This window comes from Tympanuchus pallidicinctus, unplaced genomic scaffold (genome assembly GCF_026119805.1).
Source record: "Tympanuchus pallidicinctus isolate F22 unplaced genomic scaffold, pur_lepc_1.0 scaffold16, whole genome shotgun sequence".
NCBI classification, from domain to species: Eukaryota; Metazoa; Chordata; class Aves; order Galliformes; family Phasianidae; genus Tympanuchus; species Tympanuchus pallidicinctus.
This window is the reverse complement of record NW_026294679.1, coordinates 23,388,125-23,407,768: the sequence shown is the minus strand read 5'-3', so window position 1 is coordinate 23,407,768 and position 19,644 is coordinate 23,388,125. Positions and strand designations below refer to the sequence as shown.

Genomic DNA, 19,644 nt, shown 5'->3' with positions numbered 1-19,644 from the left:
GGAAAAGAAAATAAACCCTCCTTCCTCAAAACACAGGACTCTTTGAGCAAAAGTAAGCTAAGGAACAAGCTCCAGAAATCTGTTTTCAAAGATACTGTATTATTTCTTCAAAATGTTACTGAAGCACACCTTGTGTCAGCAACAGCTTAGCAAAGGACAAAAAGAAAATGCCCGTGAATTCCCAGCTACTTGAGATTTCTGAAATCAGTCTATTTTAGAAATATCTGAAGGGACCTCTGGAAGAGGAAAGCAATAGTAAGTAAATGACAGATTCCTATTTTTGCCACTGTAAATGAAGACCCATGGAAAAACCACATTTCTTTTTGTGGTAAGAGAGCATTTGAGATAAAGTAAAAAAGGAAACTAAGACACAGATTGAAGCTTTTCTTCTTGCCCAGGACTCGTCAGCTTTACAGCTAGACTAAATTCCTGATTACATCTCAGCACATCCTGGATTTCTCCCAGCAGCTCTCACTGCTGCATTGCAACAGGGGAATTCCATTGAAGACATGCCTTAAGAAATCGAAGAATTGAAGAGACGGTCCACAAGAAGGAATATCCTGCACATACTAACACCCCGTGGGTGCTGGCCTGGGATGGCCAATGATTTCAGGCTTCTGAACATGAAGCCACCTGAAAGCTCTAAGGCAGAGCAAAGCTTAGGGGACGCAGTACGGAGGTGGGCTGAGCGCTCTCAGGCACAAAGAGGTCCTCTGTAAGGAGTAACAGCTTGCAGAGCCGTGCTCTGGTACATTTAGGAGCAACATAACATCCAAATGTGAAAGGGCAACTTAAAAGAGTGCTTAAAACAGCAATCATCAAATATGGCTGTTAACCAGTGTAAAGAAACAGCACAGCCTGTGAGGCAAGAAGAGAATCAACAAGCAACACAAAAGCATTTCTGACCAAAACTTGCCCACCTCACAAATGGAAACTCCCTGGGAAAGGAGACAAAGTGCACAAACAAGTGAGCACGTGGCACGTTCCTCTCCTTTTTTGGCTCTGAAGGCCAAAAAAACAACTTATTCTCTTTTATACTCTAGGGCTTTTGGGTTCTGCAGTAACACTTGATCATGCACAGTCTGGACAGCTTATTGCTTCAAAAGAAGCAATAAAATGCAGTCCATCCAAAGCACTTTGTCTTCTATTCCTGTGCTGTTTTAGGACAAGAATAACAAACAGCTTACTGTAGTAGAATGAATCTGCAGCTCTCTGAGACAGTCTTGAGTGAAACCCAAAAGCAAGGCTATACAGCATAACACATAAAGCCAATCACCCTTAATTTTATTAGACATCTGACCACAATGAGCACTTCCAAAAACACAGACGGATTGTGCAAAGTTGATTTTTTGCCAGCTGGCACAGTACTGGCTTTGAGCAGAGGAAACAAGACAAAAAACTAGCAGAGAAGAGCCTTCTGACAAAGAAGCATGTCTCCTGCATATAAACCTGCTCCTCTTGCATAGTGCCACACAAGCTCACGTTCTTTTGTGTGCATGTGATAATGGTTCTCTCCCTTTGTTTTTTCAGTTTATACACCCCATGAAGCAGAAGCCCAAGTTCAAATACGACTTTTTCACCACAAGGAAAATACTGATTGCAGCATATTGATTCTTTTTATTAAAACCTATTAACACTATATTATCTTATCGCCACCAGAAGAAAGACACATGACTTAACTAAAAGGGAATGTTCAAGCTCTAGTACGAGGAGACTGGTACAGATACCTTCACACAACACAGTTAAACAAGGTGGAAGATTGTGAAAAGATGTGTAATCTGGACATTTGTAATCTAGACATTTATCCCAGCGTTGCTGCAGATAACACCTGTGACCCTTACCTGGAAGATTCCCTCTTGAGAGGGTGTCTGTATCCAAATTGTACGTGTCTTGAAGCCGCAAGAGGGCTTTTGCTGCACCAGTCTGATCTTCATCGTTCGGAAAAAACTGCCGCTGGATCGTCATGTTGGAGATGAAGCCTGGAAGAAGAGGAAAACACTTGGCCTTCTTTGTCACAAGAACTGTACCAACTCACTGCATTAAATGAATGACTCCCCGTTCCAGGGAAAGCCAACGTATCAGGAAAGGCCATTACTGCAGATTTGTTTCAAAAGGAGTACACCTGAGGCTTCACTCAGAAACTATTTATGCCGTAACATAGCAAAAAATAAAAAAAAATAATGCTACATACAACACATGGCATAGGCCAGGCCCCAGCACGCTGCAGTGATCTGCGCCTCTTCAGGATCACCAGGGTGACAGCAAACCTTTTCCAAATGTTCTACTGTTGTTTTCAGGATTATACAACTGTTCGGAGGTAAAGTTCCAAATACTGAGGATGCCCACCACTCTGGGCACCTGCCCATACCAGCCCACCCTCCCTGCCACTCAGATCTGTCCTGCCCTAGGGCAGATCTCTGTGTGATACTCTACAGCAGTTGTTTAATCTTAAACATAACCTGAAACGCATTCACGGCACATAGCAGTAGGAGCACGCTGGCCTGAACATCCCACGGATATTTAAAATTCTCAAGAGCTGTTGCAACTAGCTCTTGAGCTCTAGGGAGAGAAGGAAAAGAGAACAGGATGCTGAAGAATTGCTGGAAAGCGTCTTCCATATCTCCTCCAAAGCCAGGCTCCCCAAGGAGACAAAGCAGGGTGTAATTACTGACAGTATCAACAATATGGGTTCCAAAGCCCAAGGATGACTGCAATGCCAAATGCATACAAAACAGCAGTTTTTCAGCTGCCTATTTTATCATAATATAAACCAAGGCCACACACAGCACAGCAAAATAAAAACCTTCATCCGACCCCCAGAGATGACAAACAACAGGGAAAATAAGCAGCAAGGTGCTATACAATATAGTTCCATGAGAAGTCTCTCAAAGAGCTCCACAAGTAGGGAAAAAAATAACATTGTGACCAGTAATTATCAAACTACTGCAGCACCCTGTGTTAATACACTCCAGACAAATCTGCTGTTATCTCAACCCTTTGAGCCCTGTGTTGAGCACCAAACTGCTGCTGTAATCTTCTATTCAGTGGGAGGACTGCCCATTTTTCCCCTTCTGCTTCTGCAGTCAGGAGACTCACAGGCTGTTTGTACTGAGGAGGGGAACAGAATTCCACAGAGCCGCCAGAAGGAATGGCATCAGCAAAGTCAGCCATGAGGACCCAAGTCTCAACAAGCAAACAGCCACTGACTTGTCAGAAAGTAACTTTTCTACCAAACTCTTTTGTCTCAGCATCCCAAAGCACAAGTCCTACAATGTTCCCACTCCAAGTACAGGGCCAATGAGACGGTTCTTCTTACCAGTGTCCAACACTGGGTCTTTTCTGACAGCTCTCCTTGTCATTTTCTACTACAAACCTACGCCTAACATCAACTACTTGTTGAGATAGGTTTCCACAGGTCAAATATAATCAGCCCAGCTTCCTTTTTACTCAAAATCTATTTCACAGTCAACTGGTAGGTCCATTTCTCTACTGAAGAGTTTCTACTCTGGTACAGGAAGCAAGGCAGCCAATCATTTACTGAACTCCTTCAGATCTCTTTCACAAACGCTCGGACTCTGCCAGCATTCAGGTTTCACACCACTGTGCCTTAAGGGCACTGAGCACCTCAGTAGTGACAGCACTCAAAGACAAGTTCTCCACATTTTGCATTCTGAAGAGGTATTTTCCCCTTTTTTTCTTTTCAGTGGCGCTTTCAAACTTTCAGACGCAGTGTCGTGAAATACAGGTGAGTACATGAAGACTGACCCTGGCACCTTGCACAATTTAAAGCCTCCAAAGAGGTGCCTCTGGTTAAACATCAGTTTTTCTAAAATTTGTGTAAAACTCCAGTAATAGCATGCTGGCATCATGACAGTGGGCCTTCTGCGAAATACTTTTTTATGATAGCATCTCAAAAGCAGACTTACAAACCTAATTCAAAGCACTACCTGTGAAAGACAGTCAAGAAGTACAATCATAATGTGATCTGATCACTGCTTTTGCTACTGGCATACTTACCATCCGACATGTCCTTCAGAACCAGGCTCTCCAGTTCGCCCCACTCTGTGTTAAGCCGTTTCATCAGCTTGAATGCATTTACAGGATGTCCCAAAAAACCTTCGGGGTCTTTCGTAGCAGTATCTGTCAACTTATCCAATTTCTCTGCCCATCTAGAGTGAAGACACACAGTCACTAAAGTTTCTTGTAAAAGTCATAAAACTGATTTCAAACTTCTCAACAGACTGAGACAATAAAAATCTCAATACAAATTGCAAACTTTTTTCTATATATAAAGCACTTCTGGAATGAACGAAAAGCAAAAAGGTTTTTGTTGTTTTTTTTTTTAAATCATCTTTGGCTGCAGCCAAAATCTCAAACTTGTGGGGTTTTTCTGTTTTCCTTTGTTGAGACACTGTTGAACGAACTCCTTCCTACCATGCCAATGCAGTACACCAGCAGCTTTCGTGCACAACTAATCAAGAACAAGGCTTTATTCACCTTCTTTCCTAGACACACACGCCTAGATCTATAACAAGTCCATTCCTTCCCCACCACAAGACTGCCTTCCGTATCATAGGCTTGCACTAAAAAAAAACCACATGGCTCTTAGGTTCCCAAATGAGAGCCCAGATCAACTTTCTGGGGCTGTAATTCTGACTCTGCCAACCTCCCTCGCTCCTCAGTGACATCATCTGTTCACAGATCCAACATGCTCTGAAATACACAGCAACTACTATTGTTCATCTGCCTGTCACTCCAGCGGAAACAGCGAGGGAGTTCACTCCAGCAGGCACATCAGCCACGCTGAAAGCACCAGCACTGTGCTACTGTGCATCTGCAGACAACACAGCTTCCCCTCCCTGAACCAAACCATGCATTTGTTGAAGTGAAGGCATGCAACAACAACCTGATAACAGGATAAATCCTGTTCATTAGTTAGAAGGGGCCGCAACCCACAGAGAATACCAAATATCAACCACAAAAAGAAAAACAAATAGAAAACGTGAAGCTGCAGAGGATTCTGCGAGAACTGGCATTCAGCACGCTCCAAAATTCAGCATGTCTGAGACATCTGCTAATGTGCCATACTGTGCTTTCCTTCTTTCCATACTGTCTTGAGATGTTTTCCTATGCTCTGACAGCCCCCAACAGTGGTTCTGTCAGCAGCAAAGTGACTGACAGGGCTCCCAAGCAAATGGTGTGCTCCACTTGCTCCTATGGACCAACTCCTAGCAACACAGGAGGACTGACCTGAAGCAAGCCTGAAGAAACTTGTGTCAGCAACTTGTACATTTACAATGCACGTGCACAAACCCATTGCACATTTCCCATTTGATGGCTATCTAACTTCAGGACTAGGTGAGAGTCACTGCCATTATCAGCCACAATAACAATTCAAGATTTCTGCCAAGTATTTCCCATAAAAACCTTGAGAAGCCACACAAGGTGTGAGCCATCCTCCCCGCTCCAGTGAGTCACCAGCTTTCATTCAGATTAAGTCAAAGCAAGCTACCAATATCTTTGAGTACAGAGCCCAACAAACCCTAAAGATACAGGCGTTCCTCCCACCTTCTTCTCTCTCTGTCAGTTATTCCAACTTTTTCCCAACAGCTGTCACCTCCAATATAGCAAAAACAAAGCTATGACACCTATCTGATTAGCCATATTTACAAATTTTGGTTGTTCAATCTGCTTGGAGATAATAAAACAAAACTAGAAGTCATTACTGGGGACAAAACCCCGGTAATAGCTTCTAGCTTAATCTTTGCCTCAGAGGCAAAATTCCTCAGGTGTAATGAACCTTGGGAGGCATTTTTTAGATAAGGCTGGACTCAAATTATTAGCTATCAGCGTCATCAAACAAGCTGCTTACTTTTTGATCTGTTCCAGCTTGCTTTCTTCTGCCTTGATGTAATCTTTCAGTGATATCACCAGATCTTTCTCTGTGTTAATTAAGTCTGTCATATGGCCTAGAAAAAAAAAGTTGAACAGTTTGGTTAAACAAGGAGAAACAAAAACAAACAAGAAACTGAAAACAGAAGAGTCTTTTTCTCTTCTGTATTCTTCCTTTTCCTTCCCCAAAATGCTCCCACATCCTGCTAGCTAAACTGGAAGGAGTACTTAAAGCAAAGCTTTTTGCCTTTTCTTTTTTTGAGGAAGAAAATCTCATGCTGGACAAAGCTCGTTGCCATGGAAATTAACATAAGATCACATATTTATTATTAGAACTAATTCAGGATTCATTTGGAAAAGGAAATAAGTTGGAACAGAGTAAGCTTTCATCCAAACATACATAATACAGAACAAATAATGACAAAGCTAAATACATAAAGACTTTATCTGTGATACGTAATAATACCTCAGACTTATTTTTAAGCTCAGTGGCATGACTCCAACAGCACCCAAACAACCTTAGTTATTAATCAACAATTGTTTTCCTTCCTGCAAGCAGGCAGCAGAACAAGTTCACCATGAAATGATGCAAGGCTCATCTTCAGCTGCGACCCACAGCACTGGGACACAAAAGAAGGCACGCTGACATACTGGTTTCATTTTGTACCTCCAACAGGTGTTTTGCTTGCCTTTATAAGCATGCATCAAGACACACCAAAACTGTGTTTACAATTCAATACCCATAGGAATACATAACAAAACAAAGCCTCATCAGACTGATTGCACTGACTGAATTCAAAGGATATTTCTCTCAAAGGCAAGAAAAAAGCCAATCACGTCCTAAGAGCTAGTAAGTGGATTTAACTGTATACCAATAAAAGCCTTGCACTCCATTAACACACCACTGCAGAATCAGTATGATAGTCATTAAGAAATTCTTTCAGCTATGTAGCATATACACCAAAGCACGGCGCACCAATTGAGGTGAAGAAGTCCGTATGGGCAAAAGAAAAAGGCAGCAGAAATCCAAGGGCAACGGTGCACCACATCTTGTTGGATGCCATAGCTGTAGCTCAAAGCTGTCACCTCACCAGGTACCTACAAAAGAAACAAAGCAGGTGAAACATCCCTACTCACCGCACACTCGACTCATGAGACAGCTCGTTCTCCCAAGTAAGGAATATCTTAGATGTCATCATGCTGTCTTGGAATTCACAAAATGTTGGGTTTTTATTTCCCCATATGTGAAAGCTTCATCTTTCAGGCATTCTGTCTCCTCAGGTGAATGAAAACAACTGCAGATACTAACAGAAATAGTTTACAGCTCTTTCGAAGGCAAAATGATTAATTTAGGGAGGGGAAAAAAACCCAACACATTACAAAGTGGCTCACTCTGCCCGTTTAGGGAAGAAAAGGATTTGCTTTGGACTGAGTTGCAAAGTAAAATCCGAAGAGGGAAAGCTGCAGGCCTGCTTTCTGCCCACTCCAAGTCAGAGCCCTCAGCCCCACCAATGCTCCAAAGCAGCATTCCTCCCCTCCTCCTCACCTGCTTGTCCCCACCATGGGCAGCCAGGCATCAAGCTAAATCCAACTATTCCAAAACCAATTCATCTAAAACAAAACAACCCTGTAGCTCCCTTCCTTCACCCTGGCTCAGCTCCTTCTGTTCACTATATAGCCGCACAACATCCAAGAGAGAGCAGCTGGGAGGCACAACTGGCAGCCAAAGACAATAACGTCAGGCAGTGTTGTTTCTGGTAGCAGCACAGGTTCAACGCGTTTGTGGAACTGCAGCTCAAAATGCGATGAGCAGAAACCCAACTCTCCAGCCAGCCTGAAATAGGAAAGCCAGCTTACCTAGTTTTCAAGGTAACCCAAAGATACTGATAACAACTGTATGAGATCCTGCGGCTGATATTAGCCCCATTAAGGACAGCTCCAATTGAGTAATTGCTTAAGTTAACAAGTTACATCTGTAGTACATCCATTACTCTCAAAGACAATTATTTTGCTGCTCTTCCCTTAAAAAAGCTGTGTCCAAACACACCTTTCAGCTCCCACTTTGCTCTGCAGAAAGCTGGGTGCCTCCAGCTCACTCAGCGGCCAAGCCAACACATCTGTGAATCAACCACCAAGCACAAACAGTTTTACTGCACGATAAATATTTGCTCACATTATCAGTACTCAGAATTCACTGAGCTGTTTGTTTACTGGCTGTTTGTTTACCTGCTGCTAGCTTCCCCAGCACACTGAAGGAACTGGTGGCAAGTCACAAATTGCAACAAGGGAAACTCTGTGTAGGTACAAAGAGAAACGTTTGTCACAGTGACAAGTTGGGCACAGAAGAGGCTCCCAAAGAAACCTCATTTCCCATTCTTGAAGAACTTTGAAATAGGGCAAACCCACGTGCAGCCCAACCCAAGCTCCAAGCTCAACCGGCTCCAAACAGAGGGCTCAGCTGGATGACATCCAGAGGTCACCTACAATTTCATTTGTTCTTCACAGTCTCCAGCTCTCCTGCCTTTCACAAGGGCTCAGGTCCTGCAGCAGTGTGCAGCCACCCAAGATGACTTCCCTCCCAGCCAGAATTCTGAGCTGGAAGCAGAGCCCAGGGCAGCAGCCAGCCGTGCAGCTTTCACTGCCTTAACAGCAGTTGCTAAGTAGCACGACTTTCAAAACTTCTCCTAGAGGATCACTACACATTCCCAAATCAAAGAAAACAAGGCTCAGTTAGGAAAGGTGCTGGAAATCCCTTACACGCATGAACTGCCAAATAGGCAGGCTTAATTTCTTCCTGTCAGAGACATACAGTAAACCGATATGAAATTGCTCTGTTACTGCCATCAGTCTGGCTCTCCTCTGCAGCTGCGTCGCTCTGGAACACACCAACATGGCACATGAGCATCTCAGAGAGGAGGGAGCCTGCTGCCCACATACAGAGCAAACGATTCCAGTGGGAGTGAGGCTGACAGCTTCAACACGAGAGTTCCCCAACTTTCTGCAAGATGTATGTTTGCTTAGCTTCGAAACTGCGAGACGTGACAGAGTGGGAAAAAAATGATTGGGGAAAATAAAGCAAGGAACAACCAAGCGTGAAGATACCAGTAAAGCAGAGCAGCGATACTGCCGAGTGTGATATGGAACTCCCCTAACAGTAGGGACAAGCAACAAATGCCATTTCTAATGATGGACCTCCAAGATGGGTTTTTCTGATGAGTTTTATAGAGTTGTCAGGGTCGTATCAGAGAGGATATGCACACAGCACCCATGCAAGCAGAAGGAAAAGCAAAACTAAGACCAAGTACACGATGAAAAAGCCTCAGAGCAGCCAAATCAAGACAGATGGTGGCTGAAGACCAAAGCGTTCGGCGAACAATACTATTACACAGCAGTTCTCACCATCCATCCTAAGCTCCCTGGTGCCCACCAGGATCCAGAAAGCAAGAAACTGTTGACAGGAAATGGAAACTGAGCACTGAGTTCAGTGTGGAATTATTCTGGAACGGCTCTAACTTAATCCCTAAATAACATTTTTTTAAATTAAGGTAGCAAGCAATCTACTTTAACTAAGAGAGTCAAAGTGAGCAGTGTTTGAGGGCAGAGAAGAGCAGCACAAGCAGTGGCAGCTGCCCCCTGCAGCAAGGCTCCCTCTCCAAACAGGGCTGCAGCCTGAGACTCGTGACTGGAATCCTTACCCAAAATGAAAGAACTTTCCCAAAGTTCTTAGGCACCAAGTGCCACTTTCAAAAGGCCTTCCGCTGATCTCCTGAAATTTCTGCCTGTTCTGCTGGCTTGCAGTGCACATAAAGCACTGTGTGTCCCTACTTCTATTTGAAAAGAATCAAAAGCAGCAGATCCTACACCTCTAAGAACTTAAGTTCGTCTTCCAACTCCTGCACAACAGAAGCTGTTTGCCTGTGAGAGATGAGAATGAATTCCAGAGCCAACATCAGCAGCGTGCTTGAAGTTTCAATCCTGTAGAGCAGGGAAGTCCACACACAAGTGTGTAACCCGGGGATGGAAGCACGTTTCCAGTAGGTTTCTGGCATAGCAGGACTGAATGGAGACAGCCCTCTCAAAGCACGTTTGTTTTAGCTTTCCAAGCCAAGACAAAGAGCTCTGGCAACGCAGCAGAGCGCTTATCTTATTAGACACAACAAGCAGAAGGCTATCCTCCTATTCACGCCTCAGCACAATATCTGCAGAGATGTTTTTAGAATTAAGAACGCTCACAACGAAAATCCCAGCGATCAACAGCTGGAAAGCAGTAACAGCGGGAGCTCCTTCCTGCTGAATGGGCACCCGCGCAGGCAAAAAGCCCCTTCTTCTCAAGGGGAGCAGCAACTCTGCCTGATGTTCCTGGAAGAAGGCGCCCAGAAACACGCAGAGCGAGTGACAGCGAAGACACCGCGCCGACACGGGCTTTATCGGCGATCTCCGCGCCCGACAGAGTCCTCCTACAAACTCGGTCTCGTTTCGACGCGTTCCCGCACGCCCCGCGCACGGCGCAGAGGCTCCGCTCGGCACGGCGCAGAGATCGCCAAGCGGCGCCGCCTCTCAGCCTCGCCGCCCGCAGCCCCGGCCCCGCGGAGAGGCTCCGCCCGGCGCAGCGCCCCGGCAGCGGCGCGGGCCTGGTCCCAGCCCGGCGCCGCGCTCCCGCCCCCCCGTTACGTAACGGCCGGCAGGGCCGGGAACCGGCGGCGCGGCGCCTGCCACGTATCGCCCCCACCCCCCGCGGAGCCCGTCCCGTCCCGGTAAGAGAGGCGGCGCGGCCGGGCCTCACCTGAGAGAGCGGGCGGGCCGCGCGCCACAGACGGAGCCCCACGAGCCGCCCGCCGCCGTCACGCTCCGCGCGCGCGGTGCCGCCCGCCGCGGCTTTAATAGGCGCGCAGGCCACGCCTTCCCGGGCCGCGCGCGGCGGGGGCGGGGCGCGGGCGGCGGCCGGCGCGCTACGTGAGCTCGGTCACAGCGGCGGCCGCCCTGGTGCGCAGGCGCCGCCGCCGGCGCTGCTCCACGTGGGCGCGGGGCGCAGCCCGGGGGTCCGCGTCGCGCGGCCACCTCGATCTCCTCCGGGAAGAGCGCGGTCGCCGACGGTCCCCGTGTGGCTGCGGCGCGCGCTGCCGGTGCCGTGCCGCAGCGGAAAGAGAGCCGGGTTCCAGCTGAACCATCCCTCAGAAATAAGCCTCCCTTCCTCTCGCCTTGGTCGACTTCCAACAGAAATAGAGCTCCTACAGCCGGCAGGAAGTGGGGAGCGGTCCGCCGGCCTCCGGGTTGAAAGTCCTCAGGCCGGGACACGTGGGCAGAGGTAGAGCAGCAGCTTCGGAGATGTGGCAAACTTCGTCCTTAAACCAGAGTGCCGCTTTAGCTTCCTAACCTTTAACTTTTTAATTTTTAACGGGACTTCCTCAGGCTGACGTGACCCCCCTGTTTATTAACTAGGAGCGTCAGTACCGAAGATGAGGCTGCTGACAAAATGAAGCCGTGATAAAATGAAGCCAAGCCTTTATCGAATCCTTGCAGTTGGAACAGTCCCTTAAAGGCCATCTGGTCCAGCTCCCCTGTAATGAACAGGGTCAATCACTGCTCCACGAGGACCTCGGAGCCCCCTCGAGCCTGACCTTGAGTAGCTGCAGGGCCGGGGCACCACCTGCCTCTCTGGGCAGCCTCATCAGTTATGGGTTACTTTGTATCTACAGCATAATGACAGACGGGAAGACTACTCATTAACTTTCTGTTTAAAGAAGTGGTTTGTCTTACCCCAGCCTTTTCCAAGGAAAGAAACATTTTTTAGCAAGAGGTTCCTTGTGGTGCAACCACACATTTTCAGCATGAGCTTGCTAGCTGGATGCATTGGAAGCAGTTAGCAGCTGATGGCAGTCCCAGCTCATGTCCCCTTGTTGGGAACAGCTGGCAAGACAGAAGAGCAAGAACTAGCAAGATTACTACCACAACTGTTTTCAGCTCAGCAGATCTACTGGCTTGTTTTAACTGCAGGGCAAGTTTACACTGGAGATTACACTTCAGTGCTCTATCTTATTAAGGGAAGATGTTTTGTCCATTAATCCAATTAGCATTGTAGGTTAATAAGACTGTTTCCTGAAGCAGAGCAGTCTCACAAATAACAATTACACCTAAACACTTAAGCAATGAGAAAAGAAATACCAGAGTGGCATTTCCCTACGTATTCTACTTATTCTTTTCCTTCCTACTCTACTTAGTATGTTTTACAAGCAATGCTCTCTAGTTACATGACAACTTCTCAATTAGGAAATCACACCAAACAGCTAAAGGTGCTGAAAACATTTACATGCTGATAAAATTCCCTTTATCTTCAATATAGGCAGATAGGTTCCAGCCCAGGGTAACATTTTCAGTACCAAAGAAATGTATTCAGCTATGAAGGCATAAAACAAAACATGTTGTTACTCTGTCATCTGCCCTGGCAAAGGGCACTTTCCAATCAGAGCCACTGCAAACTCAGCTGCAGGTCTGGGTGTTAGAACACTCAGCAGCTCCATTCTTCAGATGCGTTCAGTTGTTGGCATATTTTCCTCTTTGGGAACACACAGTCCTTAACTTCAAACACTGCCCTTATGCTACTGACACAGAAAACAGAGAAACTTGCAAAGATAAAAAGAAACTAAACAAAGGGGAACTAATACTTTCAGAACAGCTCAACTTATTGCAGTAGCATTGTTCCCATAATAGCTCCTGCTTGGCAAATTACAGTATATGGAATTCTGGCAGAAAGAGGCACACAGGGAGAGCAGCTCCACAGCTGCAGGAGCTGACGGAAAGCCGGAGCAGATCCTGTCAGCCACCCAACTGAGCCAAGGGTTTCCGAACTACATTTCCCAGAGCTCCTGCTGGGGGAAGAGCGACTCAGTGTGGTCAGACAGCTGCTGTTCGCTCTGCTTGCTGGAGGAGCTGTACTTCCAGCTGAGGACAACGGTGGCCTTCCAGAGCTGTTTCCTGCTGCTGCAGACAGCACGCCTTCTGCTCCGAGTGCAGTAAGTGGGCAATGCGTTTGCAGAGTGGCTGATCTCAGTCCACCTCCCACAGGGTGGGCAGAGATGTCAGGAGCCACCATGACACCTCCGTAGCATTGAGCAGAGGCTGCCTGCCTGCAAGGAGAGGAGCCTCTGCTCAGGCACCACCTGGCTCAGGAGCCGTCACCAGCCTTCCTCAGAGGAAGGACTCACCACCTCTTCCTTGGTGCAGCTTACACATCCCAGCCTGTAGGATTAAAGAAATGCAACTTCCTCCTTAGAGAGCTTTGAGATCTGTGGTTGGAAAGTGAAATACTCAAGATAATTGCTGAGGATTGTGAATCACAGCTCATTTTTGTTTCAGATGAATGCCTGAGATAGCTGTTTTCTGAAGCTGAGTTCAGGCGGCAGTCTGTGACTGCCTGAGCTGACAATGTAGTAGGATCCTTTGGCACAAAAGCCATTCTCAGCTGGAGATGATCCAGTTCAGCTGCAACTGCTGCCTCTCATCAAGCTCTGGGAATTCTCTTCTGCCACCGATATTTTGTCTTTCATTCCCTTCTGGCATCAATGCCTTTCCCACAGATCTGCTGCTTGCTGCAATAGGATGTTCAGTTGGATGGAGGCCATTACAACTGCGTAGGAAACAAACAAGAAAGCAGCCACTCTCACTGTTCCTTATCCCACTGGTACAGGAGTTCAGAGAGAAGTATTTAACCTCATCTTGTAACACTTTAAGACCTTCTGTGCACACTTATTTTAGAAAGCAAATGCCAACGTTCTGTAGGTTCTGTAAGCATGTAGCATTGGGTTATTGCACCTTTTAAATCAAACTTATGTTTTCAAGGCTGCTGCGTTATGTTCTGTGCTTCTCTTTTCAGACAGAAACAGCTTCCCAGAGGTGCTGATTATGGCTGCGATTTATCGAGCAGCGTATAGAAGAGCTGCTCTCTTCTGCAGGTCACACTCCACCTATATTAGAAAAATGAGGTAAGTTCTCATCTAACTCATTTGCACTGAGACCAGGATTTGGCACTCTTGTATTCACTGTCACAAACAGCCCTACCCAAATCTAATGCCAGCTTTCATCTTGTAGCAGTTCAGCAGTGATGCAAGAGTCTTGCGTGTGCTTTGTAAATGGGAGTGGTCAAAATCTCTACACTCCCTTCACTATGGAAAAGAGCTAGTTGCCTCTGGCTGAAACTCTCTAAATGAATGCCTGCTTTCATTAAAGCTCTCAAAAAAAAAAAAATAAAATAAAAATTCAGGCAGTCTTGAAGTGACAGTGCTCACCTCATTTAAATACAACTTCAGACAGTCTGGAAGAAGCACACAAACAACCACATCTTTTAAAGAACCCTCTTGGATTGAGAGACTTGGTTTACATATCTTGGATCTGCTCTGCCTGAAAGAAATGTGTCCAAATAAGCATAGCACATGTAATATTGACGTGATCTCAAATTCATCATTCCGACTCTTTTCTTACTGCAGATACTTGAGTAAGCTAAAGGAAGATGACATCTTGTGTAGACAAGCCCAGACCTCGGGAACTTTCTACATCTTTCACAATCTCTCACCCTTCCTGCAGAAAGTCGGGAAGAAATATTTGATACCACAGCTCAGTGCAGCAGGTAAGCAGGTGTCCAGACAAGGCGTCACCCAGGTCATGCAGCTCAAATGATGCAGGATCATTTGCAACAAGCAACACCTTACATGGGTTAAAAAAAAAAACAACAAAAAAACACACATAGACCATCCTGTTATATAAGGCATGCTGTTTGTTACCAAAAAAGTCTATTTGGAGTTAAAACCTTGGCACATTGATGTGAGCTCCTCACATGCATATGGTATCAAAATATACCTGAGCTACTTTGAGATTATAAATTTTGAATATTTGGGACCATAACTTCTGAAGAGCTGGTAGGATAACAGACAACAAGTTTTGCCACCAAAGCAGGGAGAAGTTCTGCGAGAAAGGTATCAGCTGGCATAAGAGAGAATTGGAATGGACAGCTGTTACTCAAGCATAAAAACATTTGCATCTTTAGCTTGACATGGTCTAAAGATACAACATCTAGGAAGGAAAGCTGTATGTCTGGTCTCCACCACTGCTCTTACATGAGCACCCCGCCTCAAACCCAGATTGCACAAACGTTGGCTAGGCAGAAAGAGCTTCACAGTCATACAAATTAATTTTCCTTACGGCTTTTCCTTCCCCTTTCTCCTGCTCTTTAGAAATGAAAAGGATCCTGGAGAAATTCAGAGAGACTGAACAGTGGATAGAGAAGTCGGTGCTGATTGGTTGTTCAGATGAGCACGTACCACACTTTGCCCTGGATTTAGGTTGGGTGACTCCTCTTCCATCTGTGTCAGCATCACATTCGATGCACTGAGATGAAGATGCTGCTGAGGCAGCGTCCCTTCTCCACGCTAGTGATTATTTACTGTCAAGAGGAATCAGTCGATCCTCTGTAGGAGCTGCTGTGAGCGCAGTGATTGAGCCACCAAACTGTAGCTCAGTTGCGCTGTGGTTCCTCTGGGTGTGTTTGTAAAGGTGGGCTGTTTGCAGGTCACTTAACGTTTGGAAATGCGTACTGCTGAAGTGATGTCACTTCCACGGGAACTTCTAGAGGTCGTATACTGGAACAGTGAAGGGTATAAAGTTGGGATAAGAACTGCAGTTCATGAAATCACAGATTTGTTGTTTTGTTTAAGCAGGAGCCTTGGAAAGATCAGTCGTTGAGGCTGAGCTCAAGGGATCGTTCACTGACTTACGAAAGGCTTTCTTTGTAGTGGATGAGAAGGATTCTTCTTTGCTGGCCTCGGTACAGTGCAGGATTTGTAACCTTAATAAGTTATTATTCCTAACATTTGTCTCCCACATTGTTTTATGTCTTCATATGTATTGTGGAAGTATCTACTGTCAGTTTTTAGCCAACTAGGTACAAGGATGCTATAAATTACTGCTCTTCTCCCAGATTTGCTGTCACAAAAGCAAGCTGCAATGGGAAGAGAAGCAGACAAGAGGCTTAACAATGATTGCAGTCATTTGCCACTTAGCATCAACCTGCTGCACGCCCAGCATGAAATATGCTGATCTCAGTGGCAGTGGTAGTTTCAGCAATCCCAGTTTGTCCTTGGCAATTAACACACATGGCTTTTCTATTATCCTCTTGGCAAACTGAATTCCAAGAGTGGCCTTACAGATCTTCTGTCAGAGCTGCTCTGTTACATCTGCACACTTACAAATTGTTACTCTCCAGATGCCCTGTTTGGAAGCTCTAAGGAAAGACTTGTGTGAAAATTAGGCGTCCAATAAGAGAAGCAGAAATAACTGTTTCTTTTCCTGCTCTGTAAAGTTTATGATGCTTGGGTTATTTTTCCCTAATGGTATTTGGGGCTGGCGTCTCCCTGGCATAGTTCAGTTCTCATTAGTACTCCCATTATATCCCAATAAGGAACAACTCTTCCTCCACCTCCCCTTAAAAAGATGAAATTTGGATGCTAGAGCAATGAACACAGAACACCAATTGCAGAAGACTCCCTTTATCAAAACAGTACCCATATTTTATTTGCATTATAGAGGCTTCCAAATGTAATCAGAGTTTCTCCCCAGCATGCTGTTACGGGCATGAAACAGCAAAGCATCACTTGGGGAGACTGCTCTGAATCATCTGGCTCTGGCTGTCCATAGACCAGTATTTCCTTCTTCACAGGCCCAGGCCCTTCTCCGCTGGCACGATTCCCACCAGTACTGTAGCAAAACCGGGCAGCCGACTCAGAAAAATGTAGCTGGCAGCAAGCGCGTGTGCCATGCCAGTGGAATAACTTATTACCCACAGGTAAGCACCTGAGCGGCACAGCTAAGTACAGAGTGCCCCCAGCCAGCTAGGAAAAGTCCCCACTTTCACTTACTTGTTTGGTCTGAACTCCTTCCTTTGCTCTTGGGTGCATTTTCTAGATGTCTCCAGTAGTTATCATCTTGGTGTCTGATGGCAGCCGCTGCCTCCTTGCACGACAGGCTTCGTTTCCTCAGGGGATGTACACCGCTCTGTCTGGCTACTGTGACGTAGGTGAGGCGGCCTCTCGTCCAGCACAGTGCCCTCAGATGTGCAGAGCTGTGGGACATCAACCAAGGGCTTGCTCACAAAAGATGAACGACACATGGTTGATACCACAAAAACGAGGATTGGGTCAGCATCATTACTCAGATAGGGTTCAAAATAGTACATATGTGAAGAGAATGGGTGAATTATGAATGTGTATCAGTTGCTGTAGTTCCCGATAGTAAATTTAGGTGTAAGGCTTCCCAGAATAGAGCAGTAACACCCAGATACTTCTTAGTCTGTTTTATATCTCATACCCTCTGGCTCAAAAAAAAAAAACAAAAAAAAACAAAAAAAACCCAACAAAACTACAGACCTCTTATTACAAGAGGGAAAGTGGGAAACAAAAAAAGGGAAACAAAGAAGGGTAGCCCCACATTCTGTCCATTGGCTCTGCATACAGAAAAAAAACAAGAGTGTCTCTGATAGTGTTGGTTAAGGGAAGCAAGCACTGGCAGCAAGATGCTCAATTCAGTGAATAAGCATTCCTAGGTCAGCACAGCCAGAGCTCCTGCTCACGCTTGAACAGTCAGGGCTAGAACACCTCAGAAATGAGTGTACCTACGTTTTTTCTTGCCATGGTTTGCTGCCCTGATGCCAGCCTGCCCTTACTCAAGTATGGCTGCTTCTAGGTGAAGCTGTGGAGGAAGCAGCCCGGCGAGAAGTGGCAGAAGAGGTGGGCCTGGAGGTGGAGTCACTCTGGTATTCAGCATCCCAGCACTGGCCCTTCCCCAGCAGCTGTTTAATGATAGCTTGTCATGCATTGGTGAGGAGACAGCAATTGGAGGTGAGTGGACTCGCATTCCCCCAAGGCATTTCAATGCCAACCTTACATAGCAGAATCTCTTTCAGTCCACAGACTTTACCTTGGATAGCATCAGCTCCTCTCTAAATGCTTTTTCAGCTAGCTTCCTATAAGTGAAAAAGAGACTGGAAAACAACAATTGCTTCTGTTGTAACATGCAAAATTTTACACAGGTCACTGAATGTACAAGCCCAGATCATGCTTCTGCATTTTTTCCCTCTTAACTTTGCAGAGCAGTTACCTTCTAATATTCAGAACATTATCTGCTGTAGAACGTGCAGCTTCTGCTATGTTAATTACTGTGATCAGACACTAGTACTTTGCAGGCCAATGCCACAACGGAATAGGGCTGACTGACCTGTGGCTTCCCTAAGGAAACATCAGTGGGCAGTCATGTCCTCTCCTGTGCTGGCATCAACAATTAACTCCAGCACGGATTAATCACTCCAGTTATTCTAGTATGGGATCTTTGCAGGAGCAAGAACGAGGGACTGCTGCCCACATTTGAAGCTGTTTTAAGGAAACTGGTACTCCCCTAATTCTTTCCAGATCAGCGTGAACAGCCTGGAGCTGGAGGAAGCCCGCTGGTTTGGCCTGGAAGAAATCATGGAGGGTCTCAAGCGAGAACCCAGATCTGCAAAGCAAGACAACGGAAGTTTTTTACCCTGGTTCCCTCCCAAACAGGCCATTGCTCACAAACTGATCAACGAGTGGGTTAAGCAGCAGACTTCCCAGCCAACTCAGGTGCTATGAATTCATTAAGCCTGTACCTCTACCAGGATTACTAATGCTTGACATGAAAGCTTCCACAGCTGAAATCTGTTGTACAGCAGGTGTAATCTGATGGCAATCCTACATTTGGATACAGAGACCTACACATTTCTGATCATCCTCAGACAACTCCTTGCACAGTGGATCACCTTTGAGATCCATCAACTTGTAGTAAATGCACAATAAAATTCTTTGTCCCAAAGCACAAAACGTTGTCATCTGCCGCTGGTGTTGCCCAGTAAGCAACAGAACAATGAGCCCAGTGCAGCTATGACCCTCTTCTCTCCATTTTATCCATCTACAGGTTGTGATGGATATCTGAACCCAGCATTTTTTCAGAAAAAAAACATTAAGGGAGAGAGGCCTTTTAGTTTTCACCTGTGTCTCAATCTGGACTGACTATCAAAGAAACCAAAGAAAGGCACTGCCTGTACCCTCTCCCCTTCTTCCATTTCCCTTACCTTTGAATCTTCCAGTTTCATATGAAACTTTTTTTTGCCCCAAATGATAAGTGTATTCCTCCTTTGATGATATATGAGAGTAACTGAAACTACTTCTGGAGACACCATTTTCCCTGCCAGCTATACAGAGCATGACACTTCCATCCTAAGGAAGAGAGAATAGAGCTACCTGGTGGTAGAGAGTGGAAGAGCAAAGCCTATATATGAGCATATTAGAACCCAAGAAACTCAAAGGTGAGATAATATTACTGAAAGGCAAAATGTCTCTCACCCTGTGCCAGAAGTCTGTGGCTTGCTTGGAGAACTGGTCTTGCTTTACTGGTGAAATGGTATCACGTTTGCAGGGAGAGTGACAAAGATTAAGGGGAAAAGAAAGCAGAGGAGGCAGACGGAAGGATCTGCTGCTTTTTTAGGCTCAGTCCTTCCTGCTTACTTGGCCAGAATTCAAATGTGAAGCTTGCTAAGCTATCAGTACAGAGACTTGAAGGGGGAACAGGACAAAAAGTTGGTACAGATTGGAGCATTATTGGTGCCTCCCCTCCAGCCCAGCCAGACCTTTAGATGAACTCGTGCACAACTGAACTTAACTGCAACTCTCCTGCTTCCAGTTTCCTTTGAAA

At 45.9% G+C, this 19,644-nt stretch overlaps 2 protein-coding genes across 13 annotated transcripts in view; one reads left to right on the top strand and one right to left on the bottom strand.

Moving 5' to 3' along the window:
• P4HA1 (prolyl 4-hydroxylase subunit alpha 1) overlaps window positions 1–10,781 on the bottom strand; it is a 28,227-nt gene extending 17,446 nt beyond the window's left edge. For 4 of the 5 annotated variants that reach the window (XM_052677505.1, XM_052677509.1, XM_052677504.1 and 1 more), the window contains exons 1-5: window positions 7,940–7,962; window positions 6,869–6,990; window positions 5,873–5,969; window positions 4,018–4,169; window positions 1,842–1,979 (exon numbers count right to left, since the gene is read on the bottom strand). In XM_052677505.1, coding sequence (XP_052533465.1) covers window positions 1,842–1,979; window positions 4,018–4,169; window positions 5,873–5,969; window positions 6,869–6,956 — 475 coding nt within the window. In that variant the 5' untranslated portion in view covers window positions 6,957–6,990; window positions 7,940–7,962. Of the gene's footprint in view, window positions 1–1,841; window positions 1,980–4,017; window positions 4,170–5,872; window positions 5,970–6,868; window positions 6,991–7,939; window positions 7,963–10,675 lie in introns of those variants that run through there. The other variant, XM_052677508.1, reaches the window with a different exon arrangement.
• NUDT13 (nudix hydrolase 13) lies at window positions 10,573–18,773 on the top strand. Of its 8 annotated transcripts, none has more exons than XM_052677522.1 (9): window positions 10,573–10,646; window positions 13,763–13,871; window positions 14,373–14,512; window positions 15,117–15,224; window positions 15,597–15,706; window positions 16,598–16,723; window positions 16,843–16,954; window positions 17,620–17,774; window positions 18,342–18,773. In XM_052677522.1, the coding sequence occupies exons 2-9, from the start codon at window positions 13,792–13,794 to the stop codon at window positions 18,543–18,545; spliced, it is 1,035 nt and encodes a 344-aa protein (XP_052533482.1). In that variant the 5' UTR covers window positions 10,573–10,646; window positions 13,763–13,791; the 3' UTR covers window positions 18,546–18,773. The 8 variants fall into 8 exon arrangements, with proteins under 8 accessions (XP_052533482.1, XP_052533484.1, XP_052533483.1 ...); XM_052677524.1 differs by having other exon boundaries at window positions 10,579–10,646; window positions 13,767–13,871; XM_052677523.1 differs by lacking the exon at window positions 10,573–10,646 and adding an exon at window positions 10,896–11,197.
• The last annotated feature ends 871 nt before the right edge of the window (window positions 18,774–19,644 follow it).